The sequence below is a fragment of the Pezoporus flaviventris genome, unplaced genomic scaffold (genome assembly GCF_033815535.1).
Source record: "Pezoporus flaviventris isolate CSIRO_AGI_PZ_B2104156 unplaced genomic scaffold, CSIRO_AGI_Pfla_v1 ptg000018l, whole genome shotgun sequence".
Taxonomy (NCBI): domain Eukaryota; kingdom Metazoa; phylum Chordata; class Aves; order Psittaciformes; family Psittacidae; genus Pezoporus; species Pezoporus flaviventris.
The window spans coordinates 705,328-729,470 of NW_026892566.1; the positions used below are offsets into that span (position 1 = coordinate 705,328).

General features: G+C 46.0%; 1 protein-coding gene across 4 annotated transcripts in view; it reads left to right on the plus strand.

Annotated features, from left to right (window-relative positions):
* ABCA1 (ATP binding cassette subfamily A member 1) overlaps positions 1-24,143 on the plus strand; it is a 97,359-nt gene that overhangs the window by 65,037 nt on the left and 8,179 nt on the right. For 3 of the 4 annotated variants that reach the window (XM_061454998.1, XM_061455000.1, XM_061454999.1), the window contains 34 exons: positions 1,424-1,612; positions 2,669-2,874; positions 2,967-3,143; positions 3,715-3,937; positions 4,283-4,504; positions 5,131-5,335; positions 5,872-5,985; positions 6,444-6,615; positions 7,163-7,294; positions 7,801-7,940; positions 8,969-9,106; positions 9,643-9,863; positions 10,317-10,389; positions 10,915-11,117; positions 12,114-12,162; positions 12,269-12,382; positions 12,686-12,837; positions 13,291-13,415; positions 13,794-13,892; positions 14,943-15,132; positions 15,283-15,377; positions 15,796-15,828; positions 16,400-16,505; positions 17,196-17,270; positions 17,693-17,862; positions 18,754-18,931; positions 19,476-19,591; positions 19,680-19,824; positions 21,122-21,245; positions 21,877-22,006; positions 22,140-22,260; positions 22,438-22,500; positions 22,966-23,072; positions 23,497-23,638. In XM_061454998.1, the coding sequence (XP_061310982.1) occupies positions 1,424-1,612; positions 2,669-2,874; positions 2,967-3,143; positions 3,715-3,937; positions 4,283-4,504; positions 5,131-5,335; positions 5,872-5,985; positions 6,444-6,615; positions 7,163-7,294; positions 7,801-7,940; positions 8,969-9,106; positions 9,643-9,863; positions 10,317-10,389; positions 10,915-11,117; positions 12,114-12,162; positions 12,269-12,382; positions 12,686-12,837; positions 13,291-13,415; positions 13,794-13,892; positions 14,943-15,132; positions 15,283-15,377; positions 15,796-15,828; positions 16,400-16,505; positions 17,196-17,270; positions 17,693-17,862; positions 18,754-18,931; positions 19,476-19,591; positions 19,680-19,824; positions 21,122-21,245; positions 21,877-22,006; positions 22,140-22,260; positions 22,438-22,500; positions 22,966-23,072; positions 23,497-23,638 (4,749 nt within the window). The remainder of the gene's footprint in view (positions 1-1,423; positions 1,613-2,668; positions 2,875-2,966; positions 3,144-3,714; positions 3,938-4,282; positions 4,505-5,130; positions 5,336-5,871; positions 5,986-6,443; positions 6,616-7,162; positions 7,295-7,800; positions 7,941-8,968; positions 9,107-9,642; positions 9,864-10,316; positions 10,390-10,914; positions 11,118-12,113; positions 12,163-12,268; positions 12,383-12,685; positions 12,838-13,290; positions 13,416-13,793; positions 13,893-14,942; positions 15,133-15,282; positions 15,378-15,795; positions 15,829-16,399; positions 16,506-17,195; positions 17,271-17,692; positions 17,863-18,753; positions 18,932-19,475; positions 19,592-19,679; positions 19,825-21,121; positions 21,246-21,876; positions 22,007-22,139; positions 22,261-22,437; positions 22,501-22,965; positions 23,073-23,496; positions 23,639-24,143) is intronic. The other variant, XM_061455001.1, reaches the window with a different exon arrangement.

A 24,143-nucleotide genomic window follows, 5' to 3' on the forward strand; every position in this document is an offset into this window, starting at 1 on the left:
ACTGTCCTGTTCAGCTTCGAGATGCAACACAGATCACTTGTACATGAACAGGCTGAAACATAAGAGTTGCTTGTTTGTAGCTGCTTTCAAGGGCAGGTCGGCCCTTTGCTGTTTGTTAGTCACCGAGGCTGCAGTGCTGCTGGGTGACTCGTCATCACCTCCCAGCTTTTTGGTTGTGCAATCTTTTTGGCATATTGCTTCCTGCTGTACGAGAGCAAAGTGGTTTGGTTGCCCATCTCTGGCAAGCAAACTTCCAGTTTGATACTAATGCAGCTGCTAACATCAGTGAAGACAACACGTTTGAGGTCAAGGAGCTTCACTGTTGCTACTGCACATGATGAGGCTGAGCCCCTTTTCTGGAGGCATGGTCCCCTTTCTACTGGGGGTGGCAGCATGAGCCAAGCTTGAGAGATGAGATGTGAAGAGAGCACAGTGCAGCTGATCACTGTTTGCTTGGATTTTCCTCTTGCATATTCTCCTTTGCCAGCTTGGCCTGTTCTGTTTCCCCAGTTAGCGATGCTGTTACTGTAAGTGTATAAGCCATTGCTTTCTGGTTTGCTGGTAACAGCAGAGCAGGAGGAAGCTCCTCACGTCCCCACTTCATTCTTCGTTCTGGCAGAAAAGCCGTTCCTGTTTTTATTGGTTTGTTTTTTTAGTTTTCTTTCTTATGCAGGCTTTTTTTTTTTTTTTTTTTTTTTTGCCTCCCTGATTTCAGTTCAGCTGTGACCTTTACAATTAATGCTCCTCTCCTGCCCTTATGTTGTCCAACCAGCGGACAGGTTTCTGCTTCTGTGCCAGATGCTTCTACCTGGACTGCACTTGTGCGGTGTATTGCACATACATGCAGTGGGGCACTAGTCCTAAGGAAGCTAGCAATTAAACCAGGTGAAAAAAAGCACTGTCCCATACAGAACACCAGAGAGGCAGGACATCATGGCTGTACTAGGGCTGCTTCAGCCAGTGTTGATGGTGCCATGCCACAGCCCTTCTCCCAGCCGGGAGCAGAGGTTGTTCTGGAGAAGTGAGCAGAGCTTGGCAACCACCATCAGTGGAATGTGTTTCTCCTGTACACACATCTCACTCTTCCTTGTTTTGCTGGTACAAGATCTGGGTTGCATGTGCACGTTGCAGAGCTGTGCATGGCTCTCTGCTGCCCTCTCCTTGAGAGAGCTGTGGCAGGGCTTGGAGTCAGCCAGCCAGCCAGCCTGCAAAGCACACCCGATGGGTGCTTTGCTGAGGGAGGCACAACCTTTCCAATGGGAGGGTAAAAGAAAGTTTCCCACCACACTGATATTGCAGATGGCCTCTCCCTGCACCTTTATAAAAGGGATTTTCCCCTGTAGTGCTCGTTTCCGTAATGAGGGAGGGGGTCAAACATTAATTCTCAACAGCTATTTCTCCTTTGAAAACAAAATATCTGCAGACGTTGCTGAAGAGCAAAGCTCTCTGGGACCTGCACTTGCCTGCTTCCAACTGGACAGTGGAGGATGTTGCTTGGTTCCTATCAAACAACCCGGAGGACTTTGAGACAGCAAACGGCTCAGCGTATACCTGGGTAGATGCCTTCAATGAGACAGACCGGGCTATCCAGACCATCTCTCGCTTCATGGAGGTGAGATCCTGCTCATGCAGGCAACGAGCTGAGGAAGGCAGCGGCTTGGTCTCCACCTGCACTGTTGGATGTTCCTGGAAAGGGAAGAAATGTTCCTCAGTCCAGATAGAAGTTTCTCAGTCCACTCTCCATTCTGGGGGGGGTCTTATAGCAGCCTTTCAGTCCCTAAAAGAGGTCTGCAAGAAATCCAGAGAGGGACTTTTTATAAGTGCAGGTAGCAAGAGGATAAGAGGGAACGACTTTAAACTGACAGAGGGTAGATGTAGATTGAAATATTAAGAGAAAGTTCTTCCCTGTGAGGGTGGTGAGATGCTGGCACAGGTTGCCCAGAGAAGCTGTGGCTGCCCTATCTCTGGCAGTGTTCAAGGCCAGGTTGGACGGGGCTTGGAGCAACCTGGTCTAGTGGAAGGTGTCCCTGCCCATGGCAGGGGTTGGAACTGGATGAGCTTTAAGGTCCCTTCCAACCCAAACCATTCAGCGATTCTGTGATTTTTCTGTAAATGACCAGGCTTTTGTAGGGTTGAGTGCTCATTAGAAAATATCATTTGTTCATGTGCCTAAATATAGATGTAGGAACCTGACTGTAGGCCTTGTTATTGAAGTTCTCACTTTGGCATCTCATGTGGTTTCCTACCCCATTGTTACAGGGCAACTGAGAGCTGCTGCTTGCTTTGGCAGTATAGCAGCTCCTATTTCAATCTGGGGTTTTAGCTAAGGGCTGTGGTGAACCTAGCAGCTGCTTAAAACTGAGGAAGACGTAGTGAATAATGAAATTTGTTCTGTTTGTTATTTAATCGCCTTGGCAGATGTGTGTAAACAGAAACTGTCAGAATCAGACCTAGTTTGTGGGTAACAGAGGAAATAAGACTATCTATGGAAATAGATGCTTGGATGGGATCCTGTAGCTAGTATGGCAATGCTGCCTGACCTCTTGTCCAGAAGTCACCTCTGCTGGGGTATTTCTCAGTGATACATGTTTGACTGGCAGATGGCCGTGAAGAACCTTCTGGTTTGGTAGCTTACTCCATAAGTGCTTCCAAATCTGTCCCTGTTTAGTGTGTCAACTTGGACAAACTGGAGCCTGTGGCCACAGAAGTCCGGCTTATAAACAAGTCCTTGGAGCTTCTGGATGAAAGGAGGTTCTGGGCTGGCATAGTCTTCTCTGAAATAGCTCCTAACAGCACAGAGCTCCCTCAACATGTGAAATACAAGATACGCATGGACATTGATAATGTGGAAAGGACCAACAAGATCAAGGATGGGTGAGTCCTGACATCCTGACTTATGAACAATTTCTCATGGGGATGTGGTGATAGAGGATTTCTAATGGGAAGTTCTTGTTCCCTTGTTACAGGTACTGGGATCCTGGTCCCCGTGCTGACCCCTTTGAGGACATGCGCTATGTTTGGGGAGGCTTTGCCTACCTGCAGGATGTAGTGGAACAGGCCATCATCAGGGTGCAGACAGGCACAGAGAAGACAACAGGTGTTTATGTGCAGCAGATGCCCTACCCATGTTATGTGGATGACATGTACGTATTCAGGATGCTCAAAGGCACACAGGAGGATTGTGGCTTGGGAGGGATGGGCTTTTGTCACCCCTCAGGCATGTTTATGTCCTTACTATCAGTGGCGGAGCAATCTCTTTAGTGTTCCTAATTCCTGGAACTAGGGCACCTGAATGGAGGATTTAGAATATGTAATGACTTGCAGAGTCCCTCCCAGGAGAAGCCTGTCCATACAGGACTTTCACATACAGAATACATTCCTGAGATGTGGCCATATCCCCAAACCTGATAGAGACAAAAATAGCACTGGGAAAAAAATCAGAGACATAGGCACAAGAGAGTGGAAAGGCAACAACTGAGAATAGTCCCCAGGAAAAGCAGGTCTTTGTATCTTCTGTTCTACTGAGCTGCAACTCCAGCTCCCACTCTGGAGCGGTGATGTGCTCTAGTGCATCGGTCTCACCTCACAGTGAGTCCTGTGCTGCTTTGTGCAGTGAAGCCTTAGCTGTCACATACTCTGCTAGACCTGAGCGGTACCTGAAGTTGCAGTAATGTTTCTCACTCAGTTCCTGGCCCCTTTCCTTCCTTTTCTCAGATTTCTGCGTGTCATGAGCCGCTCCATGCCTCTCTTCATGACTTTAGCCTGGATCTACTCAGTGGCTGTGATAATTAAGGGCATTGTGTATGAGAAGGAAGCACGGCTGAAGGAGACGATGAGGATTATGGGACTTGACAATGGCATCCTTTGGCTAAGCTGGTTCATTAGCAGCCTTATCCCTCTCCTGATGAGTGCAGGCCTGCTGGTGCTGATCCTCAAGGTGAGTTGGCTGGGCTGGTCTGTGGCAGCAGAATCTAGAGCCTTGAGAGCCTGAAAAGCAGTGATCTGCACTGGCACGCTGCAGGGGAGTTGGTGTGTTAGACTGTGCATTGACCAGCAGTTTTCTGGGAACAGTGTTTTGGAACAAAAATGGCTAGGTGGCTGAAAACAGCAGGGGTTTTGTAGTAGATTCAGTGCTCTTGAAAAGGTGCTACTGCTGGGAAGGCTGCTGCGCAAATTGCAGCAAGCCCAGCCTCCCTGAGCAGCAGCTCTGCAGGCCTGCTTGTACTAGAGTCACTTTGGAGGGCCCTTTCAAATCCTGATGCACCTGCTTTTCTCCTTCCAGATGGGGAATCTGCTGCCTTACAGCGACCCAAGTGTGGTCTTTGTTTTCCTCTCGATCTTTGGCATTGTGACCATCCTCCAGTGCTTTCTCATCAGCACCATGTTCTCCAGGGCCAACCTGGCAGCTGCCTGTGGTGGCATTATCTATTTCACACTGTATCTGCCTTACGTGCTCTGTGTTGCCTGGCAGGACTATGTCAGCTTCTCACTCAAGATATTTGCGGTGAGTCTTGAGGAAACTGCCCTGGGTACCAGGCCTCCACCAGTATGGCACTCAGCAGCTCTCTAGATGGACACTAATAGCAAGAGGGGAGGTAGCAATGGGAGGAAGTTTTCCAGCGTAAGAGGCTATCAGGGCTATGTTTGGTGAAGAAGTTGACAGAATCTGCTAGGAGCTGCTGAAAGAGTTTTGTTGGCTTTGGTAATAGAATTAATTCAGCCAGCCTAAGCTGCCTTGACTAAGACAGACTAAGCTGTGATGCTGGACCACCAGATAAGCAGGCTGAAGGAACCAGTTTCCTTTCCTCTGCATAGCACTTCTTACCTGTCTGGAAAGGGTGGCAGTTAGTGATTGCCTCCTTAGCATTAAAATCAGAAGGGCAAGGGAAGGAAAAGAGGGAAACAAACAATTCTGGGTGGTGGTCCAGCAGAGACTTAAGGCCTTGATTGCTGGCTGGAACCAAGACTGAGTCTTACAGTCCCTCTCTGCAAATATGGTCAGGCTCTTCGGATCTTCGACTTCTATAGGGCTTCTGGACCATGTCTCTTAGCCTAGTGCTAGAGCTGAGCTGTCCATTTGGAAAGTAGTTATGAAAAACTGAATGCATGTTCATGTCTCCCCATTTGCAGAGCCTGCTGTCTCCAGTGGCCTTTGGCTTTGGTTGTGAATACTTTGCACTGTTTGAGGAGCAGGGAGTTGGTGTTCAGTGGGACAACTTCTTTGAGAGCCCATTGGAAGAAGATGGCTTTAGCATCACCACATCTGCTGTCATGATGATGTTTGACACTTTCCTATATGGGGTCATGACCTGGTACATTGAATCTGTCTTCCCAGGTGAGGTCCGCTTCTGAAGGAGCATCATGTCTTTACAATTTTAAATAGATCCTTTCACCTACTCATTTGCCAACGTGGAAATTGGGTCCATTTTAAGCACAACTGCAGAAAGCTCATGGAGTAAAACCACAGACGAGCAGTAAGGTTGTTGCTGCTAATAGCAATGACTCTTGCCCAGCACGGAGGCTGTGTGCCGTTATGGCCATGGCTGAACTAGTCCCAGAACCTTTGCTGTTCTTTACCTGTTCCCTCCTTTGAACTGCTAAATCAACAGGCCCTGCTGCAAAGGGGAAGTTGAGAGTATCAGCACTACAAGTGGCTGCTTAGAACTGTCCAGCACACGGCTTTTAACTGCAAAGTGAAATTTGATCTCTTACCCCCAAAGTCTGACAATATCTTCATCAAGAAAGCTCTCTTCTTAGGCGTGCCTAACTTAGAGGCTTACTGAGGGTTGACTACTTCCCTTCTTGCCCTGAAAGCTAATACAAGAAAAGGGATAGATGCAAGTCAGGCTCATGTAATGCTTTTCTCTTTAGGCCAGTATGGGATTCCCAGGCCCTGGTACTTTCCTTTCACAAAGTCATACTGGTTTGGTGAGAAACCACAGGAGAGGGAGCACCATTATCCAGACCAGAAGGGGCCTTCAGAAGGTGAGTGCTGCACATAGTCTTTCTGCAGTGAAGTGTTAGAGTTTGCCTTTTTTGAAATGAGTCCAAGGACAACAGGGCTGACATGGCTAAGGTGAAATTAGTCATCCCTTTGTTACGACAGTTTTGTTATGCTGATCAGATCCAAATAAACCTAAGGTACTTTGCCTGCTTGGGTGCAACTGGATACTCCAGCCTCATGGAATTGAGAATTCCTCACAGTTTTGCTGACCCTGGTGACCCTGGAGATCTCCCAGTTGAGCCCAATAAAGAGAACAAAGCTAAAGGACCTCTTCTGTGGAAGGTTCCTGTCCCTGAGGAAGGAACATGGTCAGGTCTTCGTGTAGCTCATGTCAATTTGGATCTCCACAAACCTGGGGGAATGTGGCATTTGTTAGAACTCCTATGGAGTTGCTGTTAAAACCTACCATACCTCTCTCTACTTTGCTGTTTTTGTCTAGTCTGCAAGGAGGAAGAGCCTACACATCTGAGCCTCGGTGTTTCCATCCAGAACCTGGTCAAGGTTTATCGTGATGGCAAGAAAGTTGCTGTAGATGGTCTCACACTGAACTTCTATGAAGGACAAATTACCTCCTTTCTGGGACATAATGGAGCAGGGAAAACCACTACCATGTAAGAACAAATAATTCTTTAAGACAATGGGGGAAGTGACTTTGAGTAATGCAGTTCCTATCAGCGTGGTAGAGATAGCTGTACCATTGCAGTGTGTCAGCTGGTGCAGAACAACTCATTGGAGCTCTGCTAAGTTACTGTAGTGCTGCTGCCTCGAAAGATGCACAGATACAGGGGACTGAAACTGGAGGTAGTTCAAGTTGAGGCAGCACCGAATAAACCTGCTGGCAGCATTTTTTAGTAACGCCATTTGTGATTCTGACTTACCGGTGTGAGGAAACAAGTTGGGACTAAAAGAATAAGAAGCTTTTAGAGGAAAAAATATTTGCTTGAAGCAGAGTCATCTGGGTGTGCTTTGATCACTGTTAAAACCATTGGAGTTCATACATTTTTTTTCTTAATCCATTAGCGAGATGTTTCTTAGACTGCTTTCTTTATGTGGGAGCTCCACAGGGCTTCCACCTACTCTTCATTCATCCATCCTGGCATTGTGCAGCAGCCATTTCCTAGAGGCAGAACCTGCTGATCTGTTGCGTCTGTCTTTCAGGTCCATCTTGACTGGCTTGTTCCCCCCAACGTCAGGTACAGCCTTCATCCTGGGCAAGGATATCCGCTCTGAGCTCAGCAACATCAGGCAGAACCTGGGTGTCTGTCCACAACACAATGTGCTGTTTGACTTGTGAGTGACATCTGTGAGATGCAGCGCTGGTGTTACCCAACAGTTGTTTGGGTTCTTTAGGAAACAGTAATATGCTTTCAGCTAAGACAGTCCTATCTTTATCTGTCCGTGGTGTGGGGTAGTATGAGATTGGTATAAGGATATTTTGTTTATTGGCACATTTGTATGCGCCTGTGAATTTTCAGGAAAAGCCTACATGTAGATCTTTCCGGTCTCCTTTAAAGAAATCTACTGGATTAAACTTAACTAGGCCAAATGCTTCCCCAGTACCTAGTGATTTGGGATGTTTGGGGTACTCTCTTAAGCACCCTTAAAGGAGGATTATTTACATTAGTGCTGAATAGCCGCACCCTGAAATCAGGCCAAGCTGAGCACACCCAGTCTTGTAGCCCCTTCTTAAAACCTTGGCCTTAAAAGATGTTTTCCCAAGCAAACAAACATTCCTGCTGTAATGCTAATGCAAGGGATAAGCCCAGCATGGTGCTCTCTGCTGTGCCCTTCCGCAGGCTGACTGTGGAGGAACACATCTGGTTCTATGCACGGCTCAAAGGACTGCCAGAAAAGAAGGTGAAAGAGGAAGTGGAGCAGATGGCAGTGGATGTCAGTTTGCCTCACAAACTGAAAGCTAGGACAAGCAAACTCTCCGGTAGGTTGAGCTGCTTTTACATTTCTCAGCTGTTTCCTCAGCCCCAGAAAAATTCTTCTGGGTTTCACAGAGACTGCATCATGGACCTTGGTTGGATCCTCCAATTAAGTATAGACTACCATACAGTTAAGCACTTAAGGAAATCATTTATTTAAGTACCTTATCAGTGTATCTTAGTAAACTTAACAGTCTTACACTATCTTATGCTTTCTAATAGCCATTACAAGTCACTCACTTTCTCAGAGTATTTTGTACTTGTTTCTACAATAACATAGTCTTACTACATGTGATGTGTGTTCTCCAAATGCTTACTAGTATTTTTGAGTTTTTTGAGTTCAGGTCAGAGTTGCTCAGGCCATAATCTCCAAATCCCTTGCTGCTTGTTAACCATAAGTGCTGGTTTCTTATGCTTGCTTCTGTTTCTTCACTCGGCATCCTGGAGTGTCATTCTCCCTTGTTGAGGACCAGCAGGATTCCTGTATCAGTCTGTATCAGATAGTTGAGAGACCAAGACTTTTTTGTCTGACTTAACTATCAGCACAGACTGTGCATTTGACTTTTGGAAGGGACAACAAATGGCCACAGATTGATGTTAGTATTACAGAGTGTAATATAATTCCTTGCTGCTGCCTCTGGCACTCTTCCACAGGAGGGGTGTCACTTGAGGACCTACTTCTGCAGCTTAAGCTCTGGAGACCTATGCTCCAGATCCTCAAATATGGTTAGGCCTCCAAGCTGGCAACTTGCTACTGCCAGTGTTGGGATAGATATTCACTTATTGAAGGGCTTGCAAGGTGTCATGTACTGAAGTACGAGGAGAGTTGGATTCCACTGAGGGAGGTTCATCCAGATGAATTACCCCGTCTTGAAAGTGATGAGACCCTGAAGGCCTGAAACAGTAGCAGTGCTTAGTCCTCCAAGTGTGCAATTTTGCTTTGTATCAGAGAGCTCATTATCGACTGTGCTGCAGCTACTGCTGTTCCCCTCATCTCTGCATCAGCCTGAACACCTCTTTCTGTGCCTGTCAGGTGGCATGCAGAGGAAGCTCTCAGTTGCCTTAGCCTTTGTTGGTGGCTCCAAGGTTGTCATTCTGGATGAGCCTACAGCTGGGGTGGATCCTTATTCTCGCAGAGGGATATGGGAATTGCTCCTGAAGTATCGGCAAGGTATGTGGTCTTTTTCTCTACCTAATGAATGTGTCATGGAAAGCAGAAACTATCTGATTCATGACTGATCTCAAAATAGCAACATGTCTTTGCCAATCTATTTTTGCCTGCACTGAGGAAGGAACAAAGAGGATGCAGGACAAGGATGTTCTGATCTCTTATCTGTCCTCCTTTCTCATCCTATTCATGTTAAAGCTTGTGAACAAAGTTCCTCACTGGGTTGTGAGGACAGTTTAAGTCAGAAATTCACTCCTGCATGCAGCAGTGTCCTGTTCTTCTCTGTGCAACCAACCTTGACGACATGAAGCTAACATGTTTTTGCTGAGCATGACAAGGGCCTGTAGAGACTGTAGAGAATAAACTCATGACAGTGGTTGTCAAACTTTTCCATCCTGCTAGCCTCAGTGAAAGGAGCTTGGACTTGCGGCATCAACATCCTGTGCAACTTCATGGCAGGATCCAGATGGTTGTGATTTTAGCTTGGGAACATAGGCATGGTTGACTAACTAGCAGCATCTTTCCTTGCTTTCTTCCAGGTCGCACTATCATTCTCTCCACACACCACATGGATGAGGCAGACATTCTGGGGGATCGGATTGCCATCATTTCTCATGGCAAGCTCTGCTGTGTTGGCTCTTCTCTCTTCCTGAAGAACCAGCTGGGAACTGGCTATTATTTGACCCTAGTCAAGAAGGATGTGGATTCCTCTCTGAGCTCCTGCAGAAACAGCAGTAGCACAGTGTCCTACCTGAAGAAGGTACAGCTGACTCTTCTTGCTCATATTCATTCTTCCTTCATGAAATCTTAACCTTGCAGGGAACAGCAACTAAGATTTTATATGGTGGAATGTCTCAAAGAGAAATTCCTGATTCTTTAAAAGAAGGGTTACTTTTTTTTAAAGGTACTGTATCAAATCATGTGTGGTTAAGCTGTTGCATGGAATGTACATCTCCGTTATAGTTTCCATAGAGTCAGAGAGATACAGAATAGACGAAGTGCATGCTTTTGTAACACACACTTCTGTAGCTGTGACCTCTTACTTGTATTTCAGCCCTTTGGCAGTGGTATGTCACCATTACTTTCTAACTCTTCTGTGGAGTATCCAGAAAGTTGCAGCACCTGATTGGAGTTACCTAGAGTGTAGCATCTGATGGGCCCCTTTTTGACTGAACTACAGGAAAACAGTGGTTGTCTTCTCTTTTGTCACCAGGATGACAGTGTCTCCCAGAGCAGCTCTGATGCTGGCCTCGGCAGTGACCATGAAAGTGACACACTGACAATAGGTGAGGCTTGGAAAAGAATGTAAGAATCAGTCCCGGTGCTGACATTGCTCTATCTTTGACCTCGGACAGCTGCCTTAACCTTCTGCCCCTGTGCAGCTATAGTCTTCAGACAGTTATTAAATTTACATAAATGGTATTTTAAAATCCATAATATTGGAATATTTTACTTTAGCAAGTCACTTTGAGTTCAAGCTGTCCCAAGATTTAATAATGAAAGATTAAATAGCTGCTAGGCTTGTTAGCGATCTGTAATATTTGCTGGAGAACTGTACGTAAGTAACTTGCAGGGCTGCCAGTGGCATGTAAAAGCTCTCCCAGATTCTGCAGATAAAAAGAATAGCCAGGCTTGAGCCCAGGCTTTCATCCAAGCTTGTGTTAAATGTAAAAAGAACCAGACTTTCCATGGAAATGAGCTGCTTTCCAGAGATGTTCCATTTTTCCTCAGCAAGGTTTTTCAGACTGACATCTTTCCACATACTAAGCAGTAATAAGATGAACACCGTCTTTTCCTTTTGGTTCTTCTAGATGTCTCTGCAATTTCAAATCTCATTACAAAGCATGTTCCCGAGGCCAGGCTGGTAGAGGACATTGGCCATGAATTAACGTATGTCTTGCCGTACAAGGCTGCTAAAGAGGGAGCTTTCGTGGAACTGTTCCATGAAATTGATGACCGTCTTGCTGATCTTGGCATTTCCAGCTACGGCATCTCTGAAACCACTCTGGAGGAGGTGAGTGACCTGAATATCCTCTTTTGAACCTAAAGTAGGCAAAATGAATCATGGCAGAAGTAAGAATGAGTTGGATTCTTCCCTCTTCCTGTAAACGTTTATTGTGGAACAGGCAGCTGTGTGTTCACCTCCCAAATGGATTGCCTTCTGTCCCTTTTAAGTGTGTGCTCATAGAAGCATGCATTAAAAACTGAAATGTAGCACAGAGAAGAACAGACAGATCCTTTGTACTCAGTTGCATTTTGCTGAGATGTCATGTGAGGGCTGGCTCCCAATTTGGATTCTGATGACAGTGTAAACACCTTTGAGGTATTTTTAGGATGCTTTATGCTGCTCTTACCTGAAACATACCTTTCAGTACTGGAGAATATGCATTACAGAAACCACTTAGACGTGTGCCCTTGTCAGGGATGTTCTTATGGTTTGTTCCTTGTGGCTGTGTTCCAACTGACAGGTGTCCTTTTATCATAGAAGTGTCATACACTTTATCCCGTTTATCCCCTGTTTTTTTTGGATAATGACAAGGGGAATTGAAATGGTAGTGGTGTTGTCAGTTTGAGGTTGCTGTCTAGGTCCTCCCACAGCTGTGAAGGCCTGTGGCTGCTATCTATAAGATGAAAATGGAATTTTTTCTCTTTTAGGAGAGTCTGTGGAATGAGGTCCACAAAGGTGCCTATTCAAGTATTAATAGGAGTGTGAACACTGTCAGAATAGGAGGAAAATGAAATTCCCTGAATTGAGTAACTAGGTCTGTCCCTGAAACACAGGGGCAGTGGGAATTGACATTGGAAAGGGGAATGGCTAGTATGTGGTTTCGGGCTGGCCCCTGAAAGCTGGAGGGAAGCCACAAAGTCCATGTCTCCAGGGACAGGAGAGATGGGGGAGAAACCCTGTATCTTCTCTTCTTATGCTTCATTTGTCTTGTGCTCTCTCATGGCAGTCCCCACAGTTATCACTCCTCTTCTAATTTTCACTACACTTATCATTGCTTTTCAGATCTTTCTGAAAGTGGCTGATGATAGTGGTGTAGATGCAGAAACCTCAGGTGGGTAGTTGTCTCCTACAGTGTCAAGGGGGACTTCAGGTCTTGTTTTTTCTGGGGTTGTGGTTAACTGAAGCAGCTCAGCTAATCCTAATTGTATTATTTTCAGATGGGACATTGCCAGCTAGAAGGAACAGGCGTGTGTTTGGAGACAGACAGAGCTGCCTTCGTCCATTTACAGAAGACGATGCATTTGATCCCAATGATTCAGACATAGATCCAGGTACTGCTGGGGCTCAAGCCCATTTTCTTCTTGTGGACAGTCTTTCATATTATAAATACTGCAGATCATAAGGCTGAGACTGCCAAAGAAGTGATGGTTTATTTGCCTTTAGTAATAGCGGGCAGTGCAGTATCCACAGCTTGCCAAATCCTCCCATCAAGGCTCAGAAATATAAGGGTCAGAATGCATTCATGTGAGTTTCTGTTGTCATCTCTACTCAGCCATCACCCTGTTTCTCCAGCATAGAAGGACCCAGAGAATGTCGCTCTGAGCTTTTGAATGAAGGTAATTTCTTCTTGCTAGCAGAATCCAGAGAGACAGACCTTCTCAGTGGCATGGATGGGAAAGGATCCTACCAGATGAAAGGCTGGAAGCTCACCCAGCAGCAGTTCATGGCTCTGCTGTGGAAGAGGCTGCTTATTGCCAAGAGAAGCCGGAAGGGCTTCTTTGCTCAGGTGAGAGCACCCAACATGTGCAGAGCCCCTCATCAGGGACAGCTCTGGACCATGCATTGTATTCAGAATTGAAGGTGGGCAGAAAACCTCAGTGGAATACAGATAGATAACCAAAACTGTGCACATCTGAGCAAAAAAGGGGCCTGTGCAACTGAAAGTGGTTGCATGTTAACCGTGTAGTTATGGAATTCTTGCACAGCAAGCATGCAACTGAGGCTGAAATCCCAATTTGGCCTTGAAAGCAGCATTTGCAGAATGAATCCTCTACATCCCAAGTGAGTGCCCTGATTGAATGCCAGGATAGGTCTTGAATTGGTGTCTAGCAATGCTTTGGTGTAAATAGCAGAGACTTTCCTGGGAAACATCAAAGAAGTTAAGTGATTCACATGTAGTTCCTGATGTCTCTGGGAACATTCACGTTACACAGACTTTATTCTTTCCTTGCAATTTCAGATCGTGCTGCCCGCTGTCTTTGTGTGTATTGCTCTCATGTTCAGCCTGATTGTTCCTCCCTTTGGAAAGTATCCCAGCCTGGAATTGCAGCCCTGGATGTACGATGAGCAGTACACTTTTGTTAGGTATGTTTCTCGTGGCCTAGTAATTCTGTTTTTCTCTGCAAATGTGAGTTACTGATTTCCTTACCAGGTTGCTTAAATTTGTTTTCTGTGCTTAGCTCAGAAGCACATTTTAAGAGTCCTGTTATTTTCTTTTTGGACCTTTAAATGCCAACTACTGGCAAGACCATACCATTTTTGAATGGTGCTGACTCTAGTAATAATACGCACAAGACCAGGAGTGTGTGTGTGCTCCTAGGCCAAGCTTTTTTCAAAGGGAAATCTGCACCCATATCCTTTTCCTGATCTCTTCCACTGTGCTGTCAGGCTTGCTCTGTTGCTATTTTTGCTGTATGCCTGTTATCCCACTGATCTGATAGCATTTCTCTGCTTTACCCATAGCAATGATGCTCCAGAAGATCCAGGCACTCAGAGGCTTTTGGATGCTCTTCTCAATAAACCTGGCTTTGGTACACGCTGTATGCAGGGACACTCTATCCCGTAAGTAGAACTCTGGGCTGGGAAAAGGGAGCCCAGCCCCAGCTTCTGATCTCCCAGTAGATTTAGCCAGCTTTAGGGTACAATAGTCGTACATGGCCAGGGCAGGATTTAAGCCAAAAGAGTTGTAATTACATTCATTTTTTTGGCTAAGGACCTTTTAGAAAGTTACCAGCCCTCAGCATGGTGAGGGAGTGAGGTTTGAGTGCAAATCCTCACTGACAGAGATGAAAAGGAGACAGTAATCTCTCCCTTAAATTACTGTTTGATCCTGAACATGGAAAAGGACCTAGTAATGTTGCTGTATGTTGTTGGCTGTAGCTATTCCCATTCCACAATCCTCTCTGTCTGCACTAGGACCAAGCAAACACCAGCAGAAAGAGTAGAGAGCCAGACAGCACTGGTTGTGTTCCCTAGCTCTGCCGCTGAATTGCTGCATGGCCTTGGGGCAAGAGGCCCTATATGCCGGCGAGTAGTGGAAATTAAGCTGTATCCTGCAAAAGAGACACAGGAGCTGGGTTACTGCAGCACATGGAGCACTGTGAGGAGGCTGTCCACTGATGCTTCCTTGGGGAGGAGTCATATTTTGGTGCCCCAGTGTCATGCAAGAAAGACTGCTTGCCTTGATCTTAGCATCATAGAATATCTTGAGTTGGAACTGACCCATAAGGATCATTGATCCCAACTCCCTGCTCCTTGCAGGAGTGCCTGAAACTAACCCATATGACTAAAAGCATCATCCAGACACTGCTTGAATTCTGGACACTGTGCATGCTGGGACTGACTGAAATAAAGCATTCACATGTTGTGAATGAGAAGAGGGGAGTGTCTACTCAGTGTTGGCAAACTTCAGTCTCTTTGGTACTGGGATCTGTTAGAAGCTACAGAGTCTGGTCTGTTGCTCTGAGCTGTTCATCTTGTGATGTCAGGCTTCTTTGAAAAACAGCCTGCCTTTTCTGGGGACTGTGGGATCTGTTATTTAAATGGCCTGTAAGAAAAGGCCCTCAGAGTTGTTTTAAAAACTGCATTTGCCTTGCCTCTTCCCTGACACAGAGACACTCCTTGTACTGTGGGGCAAACAGAATGGACCACTGCTTCAGTCCCAGACTCGGTCCTGAACATCTTCTTGAAAGGCAATTGGAGCATGGAGAATCCTTCCCCATCTTGCGAGTGCAGCAGTGAGAAGATCAAGAAGATGCTGCCTGTGTGTCCCCCTGGTGCAGGCGGGCTACCACCACCACAGGTAGGAGGGAGCTCAGTGGTACTGCAATGAGGGATGCTCATGGAGAGCAGAGCAGCTGGGTTTGATTCTTCTGTACTGCGCACAGTTTATTTAACTTGGCATCTGTGTTTCTTCATGTGCATTTATCTGTGTTTTCCCCTGTGATGCCAGCGCGAGCAAGATACTGCTGACATCCTTCAGAATCTGACAGGTCGCAATATATCAGACTACCTAGTGAAGACCTACGTGCAGATCATTGGGAAAAGGTAATTGTTGAGCACATCCTCTTCCTTCCTTCCACACCAAATGTTGCTTGCTGCATGGGGGGTGCTGCACAGATCAGGCAAATAGGCATGTGCAACCCAAGCTCTTAAGCAGTGGGCCAGAGCCAGTCAGCTCCTCACACTGTCCTGATCCACAGCTCAAGTGGTGTTTCCGCTTTATTAGTTTCTGCTGTGGCAGCTCTGTGGGCTGTATCCTGAGCCTTGCAGGCACAGTACAGAGGAAGTCTGAACTCCAGCCTGCGTTGGAGGCAGATTACATCAAAGAGGAGTAGTGGGACTTATGCCAGATGTGAGAGGCTATTGCACTCTCTTTGCCTGGCCATGTGCCTGCAGCACTGTTAGGTCTGTGTCTACTCTTGTTTCACATATTACACATCAAATTTCTTTTCTGTCTCTACAGCTTAAAGAATAAGGTCTGGGTGAATGAGTTCAGGTGAGTTACTGCTTTTTCTCTATTATATGTGTCCAATAATCCTCAAGCACTGTGTTAAGCAGGACAGACCCCCCCCACTTCACAGTTTGTTTTATAACTTTTAACTGCCAAACATTGAGGGAGCATGTTTAAGGATAAACTGCGACAATCCCAGAGCACATCACTGGAAAGCATGTTTGCCTTATGCAGAGAGCAGCATTGGCTTGAAAAGATTTTCAGGACCAGCCTACTGATACTTAATCCTGGCAGGTGCTATTTTCCATGCAGCAGAGCCAGGGAGATGCCCTGCTTTGAGTGCACTCACAGCAGAGGATAGCAGCATTTCATCAAACAGAACAGCATGCTGAGCAGTCATGAGATGATGGGTATTTAATCCCAGAAAAAAAGGAGTAGGAGACATCATGGCTAAGCAGCAATGTAGGAAGATCAAAGTAATTCCTTTGTGTAGGAGCAGAGAAACTGTCCTGGGTATAGTGCAGGAAAAGGAGACATCTGGCAAAGGAGGAGTGGCATTTTTTGGAGGTCAGCAAGTAGTCAGGTCTTCAGCATCACTTTCTATCTGAACTTTCAGGTATGGTGGCTTTTCCTTGGGAGCCAGCAGTTCCCTCATGCTTCCTCCAAGTCATGAAGTCACTGATGCCATTAAACAAGTGAGGAAGATCTTGGAGCTAGCACAGGTGAGTAGCTGTCCTCCATAAACTGAGCATGCACAAATATCAGAGTCCTGTTACTTGGGAGGTGACTTGCAAGCCATAAAATGGGGAGCATGTTAGTTGTGTTCAGTGGCTTCTCCCCGTTGCCTCTGAGCTGGGGTTTCCCTGGCATCTGGGAATAGCAGAAGGCTTAGGGACACGCTCGGTTGAAGCTTATGCAGCCCACATGCTGATGTGGGTTCTGTCTAAATCTACTTGCAAGTGGTGAGGATCACAGTCACCTCTGAGTGCCTTATGGCAGGTCTGGGCAGGCAGTCTCAGAAGAGAGAAGAGCCATCTTCTTCGAGACCTGAGTTGAGCCCTTCTGTGCTGAGTCTGCCTTTGCTAAGATGAGAATATGGGCTGCTTGCTTTATTCTGAGACTGTCTGTGAGCTGCAGTGTCTGTGAAGGTTGCTGTAACCATGGCTTATACTGCTGGGAAGAAAGAGGCCTAAGCCTGACCTGTCTTACTGGTGAGAGTGCAGAAAGCAAAGAAAGAGGGGAAGAAAGCTGCAATTTCTCAGCCTTCCTGCCACCTCCAGCTTGGCAGATACAGGCTGCAGAATGGAAAGAAAACTGTCAGAGCTGTGAAAAATGTGTGAACCCTGCTAGACTGCAGTACATGAATGAAGGTACTCTCAGAGGGGAAGTAACTGTGTCTTTGCTGTTTGCAGGGAAGTTCTGGAGATCGGTTTCTCAACAGCTTGTCAAGTTTCATGAAAGGCCTGGATACAAAGAACAATGTGAAGGTAAATTAACCAATCCTCACTGCTGTGCCTGTTATTTGAAGCTCTGGCAACCTGGAATTATTTTTAGTTAGCAAAGTCACAGCAGTTTGCCTTGGACAACTGCACAGACTGTAGCTCTCTGTATTTGCTAGTGGAGCAAATGCAGCTTGCATCCTTGTGTGGGTTTCCCCAAAATCTGTTTCTCCCTTGGGAGTCTAGGCCTAAGGCTCAGGAGTTCAGTGCTGGATCTGTACTAGCTTTCAGCAACCTCTTGTGGTTGTTGATCAAACTGTATGCTCTGTCCTTGAGCAAACTAGCTGGAAGGATGTGGAAAGAAATTACGTGCCCTTAATATAGAGGAAGGGGTGTTCTGCAGGGCTCAGGAACCTGTTGGGTAGCTGATGCACCTCATGCCTTTCTGATGCTGATGTGGTCTCTTGCAGGTGTGGTTCAACAACAAAGGCTGGCATGCCATTGCCTCCTTCCTGAATGTGATCAACAATGCCATCCTTCGGGCTAACCTGGAGCAGGGAAAAAATCCTAGTGCTTATGGGATCACTGCCTTCAATCATCCACTCAACCTCACCAAGCAACAGCTCTCTGAAGTGGCCCTGTAAGTCCCAACATGAACGTGGATAGGTTTGGGCTCATCAGCTGCTGGTTACTGAAAACAGTCAACATGGGATGTTTTAGCCTCAGTGGTAGAAATTCAGTGGCCTGTGGTACTCAGGCTGTAACAGGATGGCCTTATTTGCCATGGTCTGGGCAGGTGGCAATACGTGCTGTTGAGACTGGCCCTTGAACAGCAGTGCTGTGCAAGCTTTCTATGTCTCTGAGTCCCTGGAAGCTGTAGTTTCTAAGCACCAGAGTAATCTTCAGATCTGCTGCTGCTTGGGAAATTCCTCTCGGCCAAATCCAGAAAGGTGCATCTTTTGTCTGAAGGTGCCACTGTTTGACTAGGAACTTGATAGATCCTGTTTGTTTTTGCCCACTCTCTCAACCAGGAGCAACACACAGTAATGCATAGGGCATACTGGACTAGTCCACTGCTACCTCAACCAGAGTCAGGAGTCGTAAGCTGTGTGCAGATACACCCGTCAAATCTTAGGGCAGTGGCAGATTGACAGTCAGATAGCTCTGAACTTTTTAAAAAACAAAAAAACAAAAAACAAAAAGACAAAGCCCCAACGATCCCAAGAAATGCATTAAGTGAGAAACAAAGTGGTTTCTCAAAGGAAGGCAGGAAGCAGTCTGTTATGCTGAAGTTGCTAACCTTCAGGTTGTGGTGCTCTTCTTGAGATGCCAACAGGCTGTATATGTTCCCTGTGTTGTGTGGCTGGAGGAAAACTGCAGTTAAGACAGCCTTGTGGCCATCCTTCACCCTACTAAACAAAGACAGCAGAAGGAGAAAGTTTCTATACTACCCTTCATGAGCAGATTTATTTCCTCTCAAAGGAGCCGGCACCTGCATACAAACACTTTGTTTTCTTCTTTTTTTGTCCAGGATGACCACCTCAGTGGATGTGCTAGTCTCCATCTGTGTGATCTTTGCCATGTCCTTTGTTCCTGCCAGCTTCGTGGTTTTCCTTATCCAGGAACGTGTCAGCAAGGCTAAACACTTGCAGTTCATCAGTGGTGTGAAGCCTGTGATCTACTGGCTGGCCAACTTTGTCTGGGATATGGTAAGGGCTTTGTGACTGTGCTAAACTGTCCTCCATTCTGTGTTTGCAGGATGTCTGTTGCACTCAAGTGCAAACAAACAGCTGGGGCCAGTGGGCACTATACTAATTCAGTGAATAACAACTGTGCTTATGACTTTTGTGTTTACTTTTGGGTCAGTGGTTCACCTCAGTGGAACATGGGACACTGAACAGAGGATGGGAGGGCAACCATAAGCTCAATCATCAGCATATATTATGTCATTTTAAAATACCTGCTCCAGAATGTTTGCTTATGTAGCCCCTTGTTCTGCTCCGTTCAGAGGAGGTTTTTTTTCAACATGTGCTGTCCAGAACCTCTGAGATTCTGTTGACTGCTTCTAGAGGGACCAACAAGCATAAATCCATGTGTACTACATTGTAGTTCACACATGTGACACTCCATTGGAAACAGCTTTGAGAACACTGAACAATGTTGAAAAACATTGATTCAGAGCAGAAAGACACCTTTCATTTTTTTTTTTTGTCATTTGGAAACAAATCTAAAGCCATATTTTTCACCTTCCAGTGCAACTACATTGTTCCAGCCACGCTAGTCATCATCATCTTCATCTGCTTCCAGCAGAAGTCCTATGTATCCTCTTCCAATTTGCCTGTCCTGGCTCTCCTTCTGTTCCTCTATGGGTAAGGGATTTCTCATCAGAAGGATGACTGGGAAGGCTCTTAGACTTGGAAGGTTCTTACCTGATATTGATGCCTTTCCTCTTGCCAGGTGGTCGATCACCCCTCTGATGTATCCAGCCTCCTTCGTGTTCAAAATCCCCAGCACAGCATATGTTGTGCTGACCAGTGTGAACCTCTTCATCGGCATCAATAGTAGTGTGGCCACCTTTGTCCTGGAGCTCTTCACCAACAACGTATGTTTCTGCAAAAGCTCCTCACTGTCTTGGGCTGCTACAATCTAGTTTCATATTGGTGCCACGTTGCCTTTAGCAGCCAGTCCTCCAGATGGGCTAGCCACCAGCTGGTAGCCATTAGCTGCTGCAGCAGTTTAAACAAAGGTTCTGAGTGGAAATGCTTTAAAGCCCATTTCATCAATGTTCACATTGTAGCAAAGATGGGAAGGGACCTCTTGAGGTTGTATAGTCCAACCTCTGAGCAGGGTCAGCCAGAGCAGGTTGCCCAGGGCCATCAGGTTTTGAACGTTTCTGGGGATGGAGACTCCCACAGTCTCTGTGGGTAACCTCTTTCACTTCTCAATCACCCTTAGGGTAAAAAAAAAAAAAGTTTCTTATGTTCAGATGGAATTTTCTGTATGTTCTTCACAAGGGGCAGTTTCTATGTACTACAAGCCATTTCAGGCAGTCAGGCATTTAACTGCCTTCCATTTTGCCTCCCTTGGCAAATACCTCTCTAACTGTACTGGGAACTTACACACTTCAGTTTTTCCAAAGCCAGATGCCTGGAAGACGTGGAAGTTCCTCTTATGCCTATAAGCAACACAAGGTGTAGGTCCCATTTGATCCACAATGGTGTGAAGTGTACCTTGTGGGAAGTTGAGAACACCCTGTGGGAGTTAACCTGTTGATTGTATCACTGCCCGTAGGCATAGGGAGGCAGTCCTTGATGATGGTCCCTTCTATTACAAGGCTTGTTTTAGCTCAGTAAGAACATGTACATGTTTGTAGGTAAGTGCCTGGCAGAACCTCTCCTCAGGCTGCTGTCAGTCCAGCCCATGAGCTAAACCAACTGGAAGACCACAAAATGAAAGGATTAGGGCCTCCAATACACAGTAGGGAGGGACTAGAGAGCCTCTGAGCTAACCAGACTGTGCAAGCACAGCTTTCCTGTTCGCTCAGCCTGTAGCCTTTCTGCACATTATTGTTTGCAGACACTGCTTTTTAAACTGTGACTGTTTGGAGGAATTTCTCCGTGGGTGCAGTTTGCTTGTATTGATAGCATCTTGAGCAAGGCAAGAACAGTGACTTTCCAGAGGAGCCATGGCAGTGGCTTTTGGGAGAGCATTTCTAATCCTCAAATTTTAGTGGGGATGCAGTGTTGGGGGAGGGAGGGGTCAATCACAACACACATTTGAAGTCAATCTTAAAGGTCTTTTCTAGCCAAAATGATTCTATGATTCTGTGGTCACACTTGGCAGGTGGTGGCTGCTTCCTGCTCAGATGGCTCACTGGCATTTGATTTTTGTCTTAACAGAAGCTGAACAACATCAATGACATCCTGAAGTCTGTTTTCCTCATCTTCCCCCACTTCTGCCTGGGGCGGGGACTCATTGACATGGTGAAAAACCAGGCCATGGCTGATGCTCTGGAGAGGTTTGGTAAGTGAAATTGTGTATCACAGGGACAGTTGCCTGAACTGACCAGGGAAAGCTCGAGTCTGCTCGATAAGCAGCACCCTTTGCTCCTCTGACTTGTCAGAAACTAAAAGTGCACGGTTTGTAGCACAAACCTCATCAAAGCTGGCAAGTCTCCACAGCTGCCCTTTTTAGGTTGTTTCAAGGACAGAAGAGGGCCTGGCAGATAGATCCCCACAGTTTTGAGTTATTAGGGGCATTAAACAAAAATGCATAAACATGACTGTATAGAGAGGATCATTAGGCCAAGTGTAAGGAGCAGCTGAGACCCTGGAAAACTGGATAGGTTTTTTTTTCTATTGGAATGGAGATGCCAGGCCTGACTCAGTCTTTCTGTGCTTCACTGACCTTTCATAAAGGTGGGCCAGCTGTCCTTTGGCAGACTGATTTCTCTGGGCCTATGTCCCAGCTTTGCTACAGCAAGAAATATGCATTCAGCCACAACTGGTTCCTTGTGTGGTCTCTCCTTTCCCTCCTCTTGCTGGCTACTCTCCAGTTGCCCCAGCGCCCAACTTGGTGAGCTCTGCAGGAAGAAATGCTAGCCTGATTTTGTTGCTTGAGAAAGGTGACTGTGCTCTTCGTCTCATTTTGGCAGGAGAAAATCGTTTTGTGTCTCCTCTGTCATGGGACCTCGTGGGAAGGAACCTCTTTGCGATGGCAGTAGAGGGCGTTGTCTTCTTCCTCATCACAGTGCTCATCCAGTACAGGTTCTTCATCAGACCCAGGTAGGTTGCCTCCTTCCCTTCAGTGCTGCAGGCAGGTGAAGTTTTCACTGGTGCCCCCCATGAAGTGTGGAGAATATTGACTGTGAAGGCCCTGTTATCTTCTGCTAAAGCTTTAGCATGTTACTCTCTCCAGGCCTGTTTATGCCAAGCTGCCTCCCGTGAATGATGAAGATGAGGATGTAACCAGAGAAAGACAGAGAATAATTAGTGGAGGAGGACAGAGTGACATCTTGGAAATCAAGGAGCTAACCAAGGTGACAGAAGTTCTGTATTCCTAAGACTACTTGATACAAAACCACTTCACTAGAAGCCTTATTCAGAGGAATTCAGTGTGATCAAAAGAGGAGTGTGTTTGGAGTTTTGAACACTTATGGCTCAAATTAGAGCTCTCACTGACATTGTCCTTCTCATTCTTTTTTTCCTGGTTTCAGATTTACAGAATGAAGCGAAAGCCAGCTGTTGATAGGATCTGTGTTGGAATACCCCCTGGAGAGGTAAGCTTATCTGTCAAATTCTTTGCTCTGCTATTACTGCAGTATTTAAGAGCAACAGACAGCAGAGAGTAGGGTAAGATCAGAAGCAGATTATGTTCAGACTACATCAAAGGAAATCGCATGGAGGTTGAAGCAGTTTCTGATCCTGCGTCTCTCTGCCTTTGAAGAAGATACTCAACTTAGCGTCTGGGACTAGAGGCCAAACTCTGGTACCCTCAAAGGTTGGCACAGATAGGCTGCGGTGGCACTGCACCAAGGTTGCACCACAATTAATTCATTTTCCCAGCCTAAAGGCTTACACTTAAAATAAAAGCCCAGAGGCTTTTTTTCTAAAAATGCACAAAAGACTCCCTCCATCTGTCCTGAGGGTCGGATTTTCTCCTTCCCATCTTGTCAGTGCTGAAATAATGTAGTTGAATCCTGTTCTCAAAAACACTGTGCTCATCTGCTCTTTTGTATCACCAGTGCTTTGGACTCCTGGGAGTAAACGGTGCTGGCAAGTCATCCACTTTTAAGATGCTAACTGGTGATACAGATGTGACAGGAGGAGAAGCTTTCCTCAAAGGAAACAGGTGAAAAACAATGCATCTTTCTCTGCTTGTGTCAAAGCAGGTTCTTTGCTGCTTTCTTCATCATCTCCCACAGCCTTAGTTCAACTTCCAGCAAGTCTAAACTCTGCCCCACTTTTCCCTTTTTAAACTCCTGGCATCTCTTTCAGCCCTTTGCTGAGTCTGGTGAAGTATTTCATGAGCTTAGGAAAATTGATTTATTCTGGTAGCCACTTCTCAGTACCTGCCCTCTCATGTTCAAATATATTGAAAAAAAAAGGGGGCGACAGGGAGAGAGAAAAAAGAATTTGGCCGAGATGGACTTCTAGGATCCTGCATTTTTGTTACTTCCATGATTCCAAAACCACTGTTTCACTTTCCTCCTTTTAACACCTAAAATAGCAGCATATACTTGTGAAATCCTAACAAAGGGGTTTTTCTTTTACAGTATCTTGTCCAACATCCAAGAAGTCCATCAGAACATGGGCTACTGCCCACAGTTCGATGCTGTTAATGAGCTGCTGACAGGGCGAGAGCACTTGGAGTTCTACGCACTCCTGAGAGGCGTTCCAGAGAAAGAAGTCTGCAAGGTAAACTAAACACCATAGGACCCACTCCAGTGACCAGTTCTTCCTGCTTGCAAGCACCCTCCCTGCAACACATGCAATGCCATGATGTGAAGCTGGTGAAGATATTGTATGGTGAACTCTGTGTCCCCCTTTCCTTCCAGGTCAAACCAAAGTTGCTAAAATGTACTAAATGAAGGTTCAGATACTTTGGGTCCTGAATTGTCACAGTGGATGCATTTCTCCACTGAATGTCTTCTTTCCCTTAAGAGTTTAAGGGCCGTGAAGCTGCAGGTCATGCAGAACCTAATCTGCTGTCAAGAGTTAATTCTTCAAAGTCTCAGGGAGGAAGCACTCTATAGCTTAACAGAAGCCTCATGCTAGCTGTTACATCTTTCCAGCTGATAGTGCTGCATCCTTAAAGTACTGCTATTTCAGCATTCAGACATGGTGTTACATTAACGGTCTTTAGGCAGCTTAATGGCAGCTGCCAATACCATACAGTATCTTTCACAGTTTTTATTAAGTG